Genomic DNA, 15,000 nt, shown 5'->3' with positions numbered 1-15,000 from the left:
ATAGGCCTATGGGAGGGGGGAGGGGTGCATAGGCCTATGGGGAGGGGGGAGGGGTGCATAGGCCTATGGGAGGGGGGAGGGGTGCATAGGCCTATGGGAGGGGGAGGGGTGCATAGGCCTATGGGGGGGGAGGGGTGCATAGGCCTATGGGAGGGGGAGGGGTGCATAGGCCTATGGGAGGGGGGAGGGGTGCATAGGCCTATGGGAGGGAGGGGCATAGGCCGCCCATGGAGTGGGAGGGGTGCATAGGCCTATGGGAGGGGGGAGGGGTGCATAGGCCTATGGGAGGGGGGAGGGGTGCATAGGGCCTATGGGGAGGGGGAGGAGGGTGCATAGGCCTATGGGAGTGGGGGGAGGGGTGCATAGGCCTATGGGAGGGGGGAGGGGTGCAAATAGGCCTATGGGAGGGGGGAGGGGTGCATAGGCCTATGGGAGGGTGGGCATAAAGCCTGGCGGGAGGGGGGAGGGGTGCATAGGCCTATGGGAGGGGGGAGGGGTGCATAGGCCTATGGGAGGGGGGAGGGGTGCATAGGCCTATGGGGAGGGGGGAGGGGTGCATAGGCCTATGGGAGGGGGGGAGGGGTGCATAGGCCTATGGGAGGGGTGCATAGGCCTATGGGAGAGGGGAGAGGGGTGCATAGGCCTATGGGAGGGGGGAGGGGTGCATAGGCCTCATGGGAGGGGGGAGGGGTGCATAGCCTCATGGGAGGGGGGAGGGGTGCATAGGCCTATGGGAGGGGGGAGGGGGGGGTTAAGTTGAGAGGGGTTGCATAGGCCTACGGAAGTTGGACTTCTCTTGATCTTTTTTTTTTTTTTAAGGAGAGAAAGGCCATTGTTTTCTTTCTTTTTCTAATTTGTTTATTCATTTGTTTGTTTTGGAAGAAAAGAAATGAGGGAGTAATATTTCGCTGTTGACTCGGATTTTGTTTATTTTGTTTCTTTGCCAAAATGTCTACTTCGTTCACGGCTTTTTTGTCATTTTTCGTTCCAGGTCCTTTTTTCCTTTCATTCTGTCAGCCTCTCTCTCTTTCTCTCTCCAACACTTTCTTTCTTTCTTTCTCTCTCTCTCTCTCTCTTTCTCTCTCTAATACTTTTTTTCTTTCTCTCTCTCTTTCTCTCTCTCTCTCTCTCTCTCGTTCTCTTTCTCTCTCGCTCTCTCTCTCTCTCTTTCTCTCTTGCTCTCTCTCGTTCTCTCGCTCTTTTTCTCTCGTTTCTTCTTCTCTTCTCGTCTCTCTCTCTCTCTCTCTCTCTCTCTCTCTCTCTCTCTCTCTCTCTCTTGCTCTCTCTTCGCTCTCTCTCTCTCTCTCTCTCTCCCCTCTCTCTTGCTCTCTTTCGCGTTTTCTCTCTTTCGCTCTCTCTTTCGCTCTCGCCTTTCTTTCGCTCTCTTCTCTTTCGTTTCCGTTCTCTCTCTCAGTCTCTCTCTCTCTCAACCTCTCTCTCTCTCTCTCTCTCTCTCTTGCTCTCTCTCTGCTTTCTTTCGCTCTCTCTCTCTCTCTCTCTCTCTCTCTCTCTCTCTCTCTTTCTCTTTTTCTTCTTTCTCTTCTCTTTCTCTCTCTCTCTCTCTTCTTTCTTTCTCTTCTTCTTCTCTCTCTCTCTCTCTCTCTCTCTCTCTCTCTCTCTCTCTCTCTCTCTGCTTCTTTCTTTGCTCTTCCTGCCTTCTCTTTTCTTCTTCTCTTTCTTCCTTCTCTCTCTTCTTGCTCTCTCTCTTTCTCTCTTCTTTCTTTCTTTCTCTCTTCTCTTCTCTTCTTATCTCTCTCTCTCCTTCCTCCCCTTATTCCTTTCTCTCCCTGTGGATACATCTAAAATATACACCAAACAAACAGAAGGCAAAATATACTCTATATGATTTACTGTTTATTTTGTGCAAAATCGCATTTAGTCAATTCTTACGCCTTCATACAGAGACAAATCTACAACCTCTAGGAATACAACAATACAATACATATTCAGCATGAACATCTAACTTGATATTAATATGATCAAAACAGAGGTGGATACAGTTATAGTGTCCAAAAAATGCAATGTTTGATAAGGTTTCCGATAGATGATTTGATAAGCTTGAGAGAGAGGAGGGGAAAGTGAGTGAGAGAGGAGGGGAAGTGAGTGAGAGAGGAGGGGAGAGTGAGTGAGAGAGGAGGGGAAGTGAGTGAGAGAGGAGGGGAAGCGAGTGAGAGAGGAGGGGAAGCGAGTGAGAGAGGATGGGAGAGTGGGAGAGAAAGATTTGGTGGGAGAGAGAGAGGAGGGGAAATGAGTGAAAAAGATTGGGTGGGAGAGAGAGAGGAGGGGAGAGTGAGTGAGAGAGGAGGGGAGAGTGAATGAGAGAGGAGGGGAAGTGAGTGAGAGAGGAGGGGAGAGTGGGAGAGAAAGATTGGGTGGGAGAGAGAAAGGAGGGGAGAGTGAGTGAGGGAGGAGGGGACGAGCGAGTGAGGGAGGAGGGGAAGTGAGTGAGAGAGGAGGAGAGTGAGTGAGAGAGGAGGGGAAGCGAGTGAGAGAGGAGGGGAGAGTGGGAGAGAAAGATTGGGTGGGAGAGAGAGAGGAGGGGAAATGAGTGAGAAAGATTGGGTGGGAGAGAGAGAGGAGGGGAGAGTGAGTGAGAGAGGAGGGGAAGTGAATGAGAGAGGAGGGGAAGTGAGTGAGAGAGGAGGGGAGAGTGAATGAGAGAGGAGGGGAAGTGAGTGAGAGAGGAGGGGAGAGTGAATGAGAGAGGAGGGGAAGTGAGTGAGAGAGGAGGGGAAGTGAGTGAGAGAGGAGGGGAAGTGAGTGAGAGAGGAGGGGAGAGTGGGAGAGAAAGATTGGGTGGGAGAGAGAGAGGAGGGGAGAGTGAGTGAGAGAGGAGGGGAGAGTGAGTGAGAGAAGAGGGGGAGTGAGTGAGAGAGGAGGGGAGAGTGAGTGAGAGAGGAGGGGAGAGTGGGAGAGAAAGACTGGGGGGGAGAGAGAGAGGAGGGGAGAGTGAGTGAGAGAGGAGGGGAAGCGAGTGAGAGAGGAGGGGAGAGAAAGATTGGGTGGGAGAGAGAGAGGAGGGGAGAGTGAGTGAGAGAGGAGGGGAGAGTGAGTGAGAGAGGAGGGGAAGTGAGTGAGAGAAATGACAGAGAGAAAGTAGTGCTTGTACATATCCCCAACGGACAAAAGTTAAAAGAGATCACGATTGGGCAAAAAAAGGTAAAAAAAAAAAAAAAAAAAAAAAAAAAAAAAGCAGAACCCAAGCGTATTATTATTTTTCTTTCTTTTTTTTATCGTATCTTAAATAACTGATTTTCTTATTTATATCTTATCTTATTATTCATCTATTATCTTTTATTCTTTAACTCTTTTTTTTAAATATCTATCAATCATAGTCTTTGGGTGAGCTGCCTAAAGAGGGGGGGGGTTGAGTTTTGGGGGTACCAATGCTGTTTATCTATCTTTAATATCTAAAAAAAATATATATACATAAAATCTTTGGATAACCGACCAGAAACATTTCGTGATCCCCCCCCCCTAAAAAAAAAAAAGTTACTTGTACTGAAGGATAACCATACCCAGGAGCAATATACCCATTTCCATTACTACGGCGTGTCTGGTTCTCATTTGGTCTGTAACAATACCATCCACAAGGATAAGATGAGCTTGAGAAATGGCTGCAAGGATTTTTTGTCTCTTATCCTACGCTTTGAAGAGGGCAGTTAATAGGATATTTGGGTTCCTTGCCTTGTCCTTCCCTTCATCCTCTCTACTCTACACACAAACACACACATACACACTCACACACACGCACGCACGCGCACACACAGATGTACATATACACACACACACACGCACACACACACACACACAAACGCACACACACGTATTCACATACACACACAAACACACACACACACACACAGATATACGCACATAAGGAGGCAGACACCGAGACACATGAAGAGACTGGAGACACAAACACACGTATACAGTGCACATGAAGACACTCAGCGGATACTTACACACATCTGCACACGCAGATACGTATGTACGTACACAGTGAGATAAAGACACGGAGGGACAGACGCACATACATACATACACAGAGAGGCAGACTGGTCAATATCGGTGCTTTATGGGTAAATGAAGTAGATGAAAAAAACTGAATGAAGATGAAAAAGATGAAGAAGAAAAAAAATGACTGAATAAAGAAGAAACGAGGAAGAGGAATGAATGAAGAAGAGAAAGAAGAAGGATGAATGAAATAGAGAAGAGGAAGGAGACTGAATATAGAAGAAAAAAAAACTGAATAAAGAAGAAGAGGAAGATGACTGATTGAAGAGGAGGAAGAAGACTGAATAAGAGAAGAAAAAAGAGGAAGACTGAATGAAGAAGAGAAAGAAGAAGGATGAATGAAATAGAAAAGAGGAAGGAGACTGAATATAGAAAAAATAAAACAATGAAGAAGCAAAAAAGAAAACTGAATGAAGAAAAAAAGATGAATGAAGAAGAAAAGGAAGACTGAATAGAGACAAAAATGAGTGAAGAAGAAAAAGGAAGACTGAATGGAGAAGGAAAGAGGAAGGAGACTGACTATGGAAGAAAAAGATGGAAAAACGAAGATGAAAAGAAAAGAACACTGAATGAAGCAAAGAAAGCAGCAGGTGAAGATAATGAAGATATACATAAAAGTCGAAAGATGAAAACCGGGTAATTTTAAGGGAAACCGAATAGAAGACAAAGAAACCCGGATGATTTTAAGGGAAACCGAATAGAAGACAAAGAAACCCGGATGATTTTAAGGGAAACCGAAAGAGAAGACAAAGAAAACCGGATGATTTTAAGGGCGACCGAAAGAGAAGACAAAGAAAAAATGGATGATTTTAAGGGCGACCGAAAAAGAATTTTTAAAAAATCAGATAATTAAAGAAAGAGAAGACAAAGAAAACTGATTTTAAGGGCGACCGAAAAAGAATTTTTTAAAAATCAGATAATTAAAGAAAGAGAAGACAAAGAAAACTGATTTTAAGGGCAACCGAAAAAGAATTTTTAAAAAATCAGATAATTAAAGAAAGAGAAGACAAAGAAAACCGATTTTAAGGGCAACCGAAAAAGATTTTTTTTAAATCAGATAATTAAAGAAAGGGAAGACAAAGAAAAACCGATCTTAAGGGCAACCGAAAAATAATAAAAAAAAAAATCGGATAATTAAAGAAAGGGAAGACAAAGAAAACCGATCTTAAGGGCAACCGAAATAAATGACAAAGAAAGCGAGACCAGCGGCCCCTAAACCCACCTGAGCCGCTCTCAAGACCAACCTGTCCCTCGAGAACTGCTTTCCATCTCGAACACTCGCTCCCGCCGTCCCCAAAGAGGAAGGAACGGGAGAGACAAGCGGACGAGAGAAAAGCGAAGAAGAAGGAACGGGAGAGACAAGCGGACGAGAGAAAAGCGAAGGAACGGGAGAGACAAGCGGACGAGGGAAAAGCGAAGAAGAAGGAACGGGAGAGACAAGCGGACGAGAGAAAAGCGAAGGAACGGGAGAGACAAGCGGACGAGAGAAAAGCGAAGAAGAAGGAACGGGAGAGACAAGCGGACGAGAGAAAAGCGAAGGAACGGGAGAGACAAGCGGACGAGAGAAAAGCGAAGAAGGAGAGGAAGAGGCAGCGACGAGAGCAGACGTACAAGTAACGAGGTGAAGCATGATGATGAGGGTTAGATAGACGATGCTGAAAACGAACCAAATGTCGATCCTTTTGATATACGAAGTAGGAGACAAAGAACACCGGATGATTTTAAGGGAAACTGAAATATAAGACAAAGAAAACCGGATGATTTTAAGGGCGACCGAAAGAGAAGACAAAGAAAACCGGATGATTTTAAGGGAAACCGAAAGAGAAGAAAAAAGAAATCGGATAATTAAAGAAAGGGAAGACAAAGAAAACCGATCTTAAGGGAAACCGAAAGAGAAGACAAAGAAATCGGATAATTAAAGAAAGGGAAGACAAAGAAAACCGGATGATTTTAAGGGAAACCGAAGTAGGAGACAAAGAAATCGGATAATTAAAGAAAGGGAAGACAAAGAAAACCGACTTTAACGGTAACCGAAATAAATGACAAAGAAAGCGAGACCAGCGGCCCCTAAACCCACCTGAGCCGCTCTCAAGACCAACCTGTCCCTCGAGAACTGCTTTCGATCTCGAACACTCGCTCCCGCCGTCCCCGAAGAGGAAGGAACGGGAGAGACAAGCGGACGAGAGAAAAGCGAAGAAGAAGGAACGGGAGAGACAAGCGGACGAGAGAAAAGCGAAGGAGAAGGAACGGGAGAGACAAGCGGATGAGAGAAAAGCGAAGGAGAAGGAACGGGAGAGACAAGCGGACGAGAGAAAAGCGAAGAAGAAGGAACGGGAGAGACAAGCGGACGAGAGAAAAGCGAAGGAACGGGAGAGACAAGCGGACGAGAGAAAAGCGAAGAGGAAGGAACGGGAGAGACAAGCGGACGAGAGAAAAGCGAAGGAACGGGAGAGACAAGCGGACGAGAGAAAAGCGAAGGAACGGGAGAGACAAGCGGACGAGAGAAAAGCGAAGGAACGGGAGAGACAAGCGGACGAGAGAAAAGCGAAGGAACGGGAGAGACAAGCGGACGAGAGAAAAGCGAAGAAGAAGGAACGGGAGAGACAAGCGGACGAGAGAAAAGCGAAGAAGAAGGAACGGGAGAGACAAGCGGACGAGAGAAAAGCGAAGAAGAAGGAACGGGAGAGACAAGCGGACGAGAGAAAAGCGAAGAAGAAGGAACGGGAGAGACAAGCGGACGAGAGAAAAGCGAAGGAACGGGAGAGACAAGCGGACGAGAGAAAAGCGAAGGAACGGGAGAGACAAGCGGACGAGAGAAAAGCGAAGAAGAAGGAACGGGAGAGACAAGCGGACGAGAGAAAAGCGAAGGAGGAGAGGAAGAGGCAGCGACGAGAGCAGACGTACAAGTAACTAGGTGAAGCATGATGATGAGGGTTAGGTAGACGATGCTGAAAACGAACCAAATGTCGATCCTTTTGATATACGAAGTAGGAGACAAAGAACACCGGATGATTTTAAGGGAAACTGAAATATAAGACAAAGAAAACCGGATGATTTTAAGGGAAACCGAAGTAGGAGACAAAGAACACCGGATGATTTTAAGGGAAACTGAAATATAAGACAAAGAAAACCGGATGATTTTAAGGGAAACCGAAGTAGGAGACAAAGAACACCGGATGATTTTAAGGGAAACAAATATAAGACAAAGAAAACCGGATGATTTTAAGGGAAACCGAACAGATGACAAAGAAAACCGGATGATTTTAAGGGAAACCGAAAGAGAAGACAAAGAAATCGGATAATTAAAGAAAGGGAAGACAAAGAAAACCGATTTTTTTAAGGGCAACCGAAATAAATGACAAAGAAAGCGAGACCAGCGGCCCCTAAACCCACCTGAGCCGCTCTCAAGACCAACCTGTCCCTCGAGAACTGCTTTCGATCTCGAACACTCGCTCCCGCCGTCCCCAAAGAGGAAGGAACGGGAGAGACAAGCGGACGAGAGAAAAGCGAAGAAGAAGGAACGGGAGAGACAAGCGGACGAGAGAAAGGCGAAGAAGAAGGAACGGGAGAGACAAGCGGACGAGAGAAAAGCGAAGAAGGAGAGGAAGAGGCAGCGACGAGAGCAGACGTACAAGTAACTAGGTGAAGCATGATGATGAGGGTTAGATAGACGATGCTGAAAACGAACCAAATGTCGATCCTTTTGATATACGAAGTAGGAGACAAAGAACACCGGATGATTTTAAGGGAAACTGAAATATAAGACAAAGAAAACCGGATGATTTTAAGGGAAACCGAAGTAGGAGACAAAGAACACCGGATGATTTTAAGGGCAACCGAAAGAGAAGACAAAGAACACCGGATGATTTTAAGGAAAACTGAATTTTTTAAGGGCAACCGAAATAAATGACAAAGAAAGCGAGACCAGCGGCCCCTAAACCCACCTGAGCCGCTCTCAAGACCAACCTGTCCCTCGAGAACTGCTTTCGATCTCGAACACTCGCTCCCGCCGTCCCCGAAGAGGAAGGAACGGGAGAGACAAGCGGACGAGAGAAAAGCGAAGAAGGAGAGGAAGAGGCAGCGACGAGAGCAGACGTACAAGTAACTAGGTGAAGCATGATGATGAGGGTTAGATAGACGATGCTGAAAACGAACCAAATGTCGATCCTTTTGATGTACGACGTGCTCGGGAGTGTCGAGGACGTCTCGGTGTACAACGAAATGAACACCAGGAGCGTCGTCAGGCTCATTGCCCCGCGCTCGCTGAAGAACTCTGCCGGGAGGAACAGGGTGCCGTAGCTAAGGAGGGAGAGAGAACGAGAGACCTTTTGGAAACGCTCGTAGAAGAGAAATGGGAAAGGAAGAAGTGTACGTAGAAGAGAAATGGGAAAAGATGAAACGTACGTAGAAGAGAAATGGGAAATGATGAAATGGGAAAAGAAGAAGTGTATGTAGAAGAGAAATGGAATGGGAAAAGAAGAAATGTACGTAAAAGAGAAATGGGAAACGATGAAACGTATGTAGAAGAGAAATGGGAAAAGAAGAAGTGTACGTTCGTAGAAGAGAAATGGGAAACGATGAAATGTACGTAGAAGAGAAATGGGAAAAGAAGAAGTGTATGTAAAAGAGAAATGGGAAATGATGAAGTGTACGTAGAAGAGAAATGGGAAAAGATGAAATGTACGTAGAAGAGAAATGGGAAAAGAAGAGGTACGTAGAAGAGAAATGGAATGGGAAAAGAAGAAGTGTACGTAGAAGAGAAATGGAATGGGAAAAGATGAAATGTACGTAAAAGAGAAATGGGAAACGATGAAACGTTCGTAGAAGAGAAATGGGAAACGATGAAACGTACGTAGAAGAGAAATGGGAAAAGATGAAATGTACGTAGAAGAGAAATGGGAAAAGAAAAGGTGTACGTAGAAGAGAAATGGAATGGGAAAAGAAGAAATGTACGTAAAAGAGAAATGGGAAACGATGAAATGTACGTAGAAGAGAAATGGGAAAAGATGAAATGTACGTAGAAGAGAAATGGGAAAAGAAAAGGTGTACGTAGAAGAGAAATGGAATGGGAAAAGAAGAAATGTACGTAAAAGAGAAATGGGAAACGATGAAACGTTCGTAGAAGAGAAATGGGAAACGATGAAACGTACGTAGAAGAGAAATGGAATGGGAAAAGAAGAAATGTACGTAAAAGAGAAATGGGAAACGATGAAATGTACGTAGAAGAGAAATGGGAAAAGATGAAATGTACGTAGAAGAGAAATGGGAAAAGAAGAGGTGTACGTAGAAGAGAAATGGGAAAAGATGAAACGTACGTAGAAGAGAAATGGGAAAAGATGAAATGTACGTAGAAGAGAAATGGGAAAAGAAGAGGTGTACGTAGAAGAGAAATGGAATGGGAAAAGAAGAAATGTACGTAAAAGAGAAATGGGAAACGATGAAACGTTCGTAGAAGAGAAATGGGAAACGATGAAACGTACGTAGAAGAGAAATGGAATGGGAAAAGAAGAAATGTACGTAAAAGAGAAATGGGAAACAATGAAATGTACGTAGAAGAGAAATGGAATGGGAAAAGAAGAAATGTACGTAAAAGAGAAATGGGAAACGATGAAATGTACGTAGAAGAGAAATGGGAAAAGATGAAACGTACATAGAAGAGAAATGGGAAAAGATGAAACGTACGTAAAAGAGAAATGGGAAACGATGAAATGTACGTAGAAGAGAAATGGGAAAAGATGAAATGTACATAGAAGAAAAATGGGAAAAGATGAAACGTACGTAGAAGAGAAATGGGAAACGATGAAATGTACATAGAAGAAAAATGGGAAAAGATGAAACGTACGTAGAAGAGAAATGGGAAAAGAAGAAGTGTATGTAGAAGAGAAATGGGAAAGGAAGAAGTGTACGTAAAAGAGAAATGGAATGGGAAAAGAAGAAATGTACGTAAAAGAGAAATGGGAAAAGAAGAAACGTACGTAGAAGAGAAATGGGAAACGATGAAACGTACGTAGAAGAGAAATGGGAAAAAAAGAAACATACGTAAAAGAGAAATGGGAAAAGAAGAAGTGTACATAAAAGAGAAATGGGAAAAGATGAAATGTACGTAGAGAAGAAATAAGAAAAGAAGAAGTGAACGTAATAGAGAAATGGGAAACGATGAAACGTACATAGAAGAGAAATGGGAAAAGATGAAACGTACATAGAAGAGAAATGGGAAAAGAAGAAGTGTATGTAGAAGAGAAATGGGAAACGATGAAATGTACGTAGAAGAGAAATGGGAAAAGAAGAAGTGTACGTAGAAGAGAAATGGGAAAAGATGAAATGTACGTAGAAAAGAAATGGGAAAAGAAGAAGTGTACGTAAAAGAGAAATGGGAAACGATGAAACGTACGTAGAAGAGAAATGGGAAAAGATGAAACGTACGTAGAAGAGAAATGGGAAAAGATGAAACGTACATAGAAGAGAAATGGGAAAGGAAGAAACGTACGTAGAAGAGAAATGGGAAAAGAAGAAGTGTATGTAAAAGAGAAATGGAATGGGAAAAGAAGAAATGTACGTAAAAGAGAAATGGGAAACGATGAAACGTACATAGAAGAGAAATAGGAAAAGAAGAAATGTACGTAAAAGAGAAATGGGAAACGATGAAACGTACGTTGAAGAGAAATGGGAAACGATGAAACGTACGTAGAAGAGAAATGGGAAACGATGAAACTTACGTAGAAGAGAAATGGGAAACGATGAAATGTATGTTGAAGAGAAATGGAAACAAAACGTATGTAGAAGAGAAATGGGAAAAGAAGAAACATATGTAGAAGAGAAATGGGAAAAGATGAAATGTACGTAGAAAAGATATGGGAAAAGAAGAAGTATACGTAGAAGAGAAATGGGAAAAAAAGAAATGTATGTAGAAGAGAAATGGGAAACGATGAAACGTACGTTGAAGAGAAATGGGAAAGGAAGAAATGTACGTAGAATAGAAATGGGAAAAGAAGAAACGTATGTTGAAGAGAAATGGAAAAGAAATGTACGTAGAAGAGAAATGGAAAAGAAATATATGTAGAAGAGAAATGGGAATGAAATATACGTAAAAGAAATGTACGTAGAAGAGAAATGGAAAAGGAGAAGAGTATGTAGAAGAGAAATAGGAAAAGAAGAAATGTACGTAGAAGAGAAATGGGAAAAGAAGAAACGTATGTAGAAGAGAAATGGGAAAAGAAGAAGTGTACATAGAAGAGAAATGGGAAAGGAAGAAATGTACGTAGAAGAGAAATGGGAAAAGAAGAAGAGTATGTAGAAGAGAAATGGAAAAGAAGAAATGTACGTAAAAGAGAAATGGAAAAGAAGAAACGTACGTAGAAGAGAAATGGAAAAGAAGAAACGTACGTAGAAGAGAAATGGGAAAAGAAGAAGTGTACGTAGAAGAGAAATGGGAAAGGAAGAAATGTACGTAGAAGAGAAATGGAAAAGAAGAAACGTACGTAGAAGAGAAATGGAAAAGAAGAAATGTACATAGAAGAGAAATGGAAAAGAAGAAATGTACATAGAAGAGAAATGGAAAAGAAGAAATGTACATAGAAGAGAAATGGGAAAAGAAGAAATGTACGTAGAAGAGAAATGGGAAAAGAAGAAATGTATGGTGAAGAGAAATGGGAAAGAAGAAATGTACGTAGAAGAGAAATGGGAAAAGAAGAAATGTATGGTGAAGAGAAATGGGAAAGAAGAAATGTACGTAGAAGAGAAATGGGAAAAGAAGAAGTGTACATAGAAGAGAAATGGGAAAAGAAGAAACGTACGTAGAAGAGAAATAAGAAAAGAAGAAATGTACGTAGAAGAGAAATAAGAAAAGAAGAAACGTACGTAGAAGAGAAATAAGAAAAGAAGAAACGTACGTAGAAGAGAAATAAGAAAAGAAGAAGTGTACGTAGAAGAGAAATGGGAAAAGAAGAAACGTATGTAGAAGAGAAATGGGAAAAGAAGAAACGTACGTAGAAGAGAAATGGGAAAAGAAGAAATGTACGTAGAAGAGAAATAAGAAAAGAAGAAACGTACGTAGAAGAGAAATAAGAAAAGAAGAAATGTATGTAGAAGAGAAATAGGAAAAGAAGAAACGTATGTTGAAGAGAAATGGAAAGAAATGTACGTAGAAGAGAAATGGAAAAGAAGAAGAGTATGTAGAAGAGAAATAGAAAAGAAATGTACATAAAAGAGAAATGGGAAACGATGAAACATATGTTGAAAAGAAATGGGAAAGGAAGAAATGTACGTAGAAGAGAAATGGGAAAAGAAGAAACGTATGTTGAAGAGAAATGGAAAGAAATGTACGTAGAAGAGAAATGGGAAAGAAGAAATGTACGTAGAAGAGAAATAGAAAAGAAACACATGTAGAAGAGAAATGGAAGAGAAGAAATGTACGTAGAAGAGGAATAGAAAAGAAGAAATGTACATAGAAGAGAAATAGGAAAGAAGAAACGTAAGTAGAAGAGAAACGGAAAAGAAGAAATGTATGTAGAAGAAAAATAGAAAAAAAAGAAACGTACGTGAAAGAGAAATAGAAGAGAAGAAACGTATGTAGAAGAGAAGATGAAAGAAAAAGAAAAAGAAAATGTAAGCATTGGAACCGTCCATTCTAGCAGACAGTTGAGGAACAAACCTATTCTTCTCCCAAAACATTCTTAACAAATGAATAGATAAAATAACAACAATAATGATAATAATAATAATAACAAAATGATACAAATGATGATAACGGTAATGATAATAATGATATTTATAATAATAGTAATAATAATAATAATAGTAATAGTAAATAATAATAAAAAAATAATAACAACAATACCAACAACAATAATAACAATGGTAACGATAAAAACAATAGTGATGATGTTAATAACAATATGCAACAACAACAACAATAATAACAATGGTAATGGTAAAAAACAACAGTGATGATATTAATAATAACAATATGCAACAACAACAACAATAATAACAATAAAAAAAAAGCATACATCACTGTCCAGCCAACTTCATGGTAAAAAACAACAGTGATGATATTAATAATAACAATATGCAACAACAACAACAATAATAACAATAATTAAAAAATAAATAAAATAAATAGCATACATCACTGTCCAGCCAACTTCATGGTAAAAAACAGCAGCGATGATATTAACAATAACAATATGCAACAACAACAACAATAATAACAATAAAAAAAAAAATACATCACTGTCCAGCCAACTTCATGGTAAAAAACAACAGTGTTAATATTAATAATAACAATATGCAACAACAACAACAATAACAATAATAAAAAAAATATGGTAAAAAACAAGTGATGATATTAACAATAACAATATGCAACAACAACAATAACAATAATAAAAAAAAAATATGGTAAAAAACAACAGTGATGATATTAATAATAACAATATGCAACAACAACAACAATAATAATAATCTAAAAAAAAAAAATTAAAAAAAAAATAAAAAATAAAAAGCATACATGTCCAGCCAACTTCAGTTCTTAACCATTGACTTCTCCCCTCGCTTCACTTACCCGAGGCCGAGGAGCAGCGCTGAGGGCAAGTACATGGTCCAGATGAAGTGCATCCTCTGCCTTCTCAGCTCGAGGCGGAGCGTGAAGTTGTTGGTGTCCGGGAGGTACTGGAGGTCACACTCGACGACCTCGTACTGCTGCACTCGGATGGGGCAGGACCTCACCCTCGAGGACGACGATAAAATCAGGGCATCGGTTCTGATGTTGGTAATCTGTGGGTTGGATTTGGCTGGATTTGAAGTGAATGGGTCAAAGAAGTGCGGGTTCGGTGTTACTATTAATGGCTAAGTCTTGTAGTGATAGTGTGATGGATAAAGGTGAAAAAAATAATTCTTCGTTTCTATTTGGGTCATTATCAAAATGTTAAGAAAAATAAGAGTGATCTACGATTAGAATTATAAACTGTAATGATAGAAATAAGATCAGGATACAGAGTCATAAACACAATGATCATTATGATAAACAAGATGAAAAAACAAAGCAAGTTAACTAAGAACACACACACACAAAAAAGAAAACAAACAAGATATTTTTAAAAAGTTAATGGAAACAAGAGTACTCGCCAAATTTCGAAATTAATAAAACGAAGTACGAGGTTCGTAAGTAATCCCACAGACAAACCAAACCAACTTAATTCTATTGGAGTTTTTGGAAAAAAAAACAACAACAACAACGATATGACAATGAAATAATCAACAATTCAGATATTCTAAAAAAAAAGAAAAAAAAAAACAATTTATACGGAATCCTTACAACAAACAGACAAACAAACCACAATGAACATATCACACAATTGCATATAAACAAGCAAGACGCTTATCACAAAATTCCCCAAGTGGTTTTTAGCGAGTTAACTACCCACTTAAGGGTAGGCTGCCACCACCCATTTAAGGGACCGAAACCCATGTATCTGCGAGACAGTAGTAGACGTATGCATATATGTGTCTCAGCTCGAAAGTGAAAAAGCTTTGCATTAAGATGAAAGTCAGGCTGCGAGTAATAGAGGAAATTTGTGCTTTGACTGACGCGTGGGCGTGATTAGTTTCAAACAGTTATTTGCTTACTATATTAAACTAATCTGGGCCATAGATTGTTTTCATCGAAGAGCGAAGTTCAGAGTATGTTTATCAAATCATCTTTTATATCCATCATCCCTCTATAGTAAGAAAAAGTCGGGCTTTAAGAACTAGTATTTACTAAAAAGAGAGGGACCCTTTGTGTAAAGGCCTTCAAAAATTATTAATATCATGCTCCTCTCCATTCCATCATAAACTATTAACAAAAATGAATGTCAAATGGGGTGAATGGGTTAAATCAAGTTCAAGTTCCTACAATAAATGACAAAATCCGGTTCCCATTTACAATAACCCTTTTAAATTTAATCATGATTTTAATCACAGCTTTGGGCATGTACATTCGTA

General features: G+C 40.8%; 1 protein-coding gene across 1 annotated transcript in view; it reads right to left on the bottom strand.

Annotated features, from left to right (window-relative positions):
- Positions 1-3,492: 3,492 nt before the first annotated feature.
- Positions 3,493-15,000, bottom strand: part of LOC138860379 (pH-sensitive chloride channel 2-like) — a 12,100-nt gene continuing 592 nt past the window's right edge. Inside the window, exons 3-5 of the mRNA XM_070117802.1 lie at positions 13,580-13,791; positions 7,962-8,316; positions 3,493-3,642 (exon numbers count right to left, since the gene is read on the bottom strand). Coding sequence (XP_069973903.1) covers positions 3,493-3,642; positions 7,962-8,316; positions 13,580-13,791 — 717 coding nt within the window. The remainder of the gene's footprint in view (positions 3,643-7,961; positions 8,317-13,579; positions 13,792-15,000) is intronic.

The sequence above is a fragment of the Penaeus vannamei genome, chromosome 41 (genome assembly GCF_042767895.1).
Source record: "Penaeus vannamei isolate JL-2024 chromosome 41, ASM4276789v1, whole genome shotgun sequence".
Classification (NCBI taxonomy): Eukaryota; Metazoa; Arthropoda; class Malacostraca; order Decapoda; family Penaeidae; genus Penaeus; species Penaeus vannamei.
This window is presented reverse-complemented; position numbering and strand designations above follow the sequence as displayed.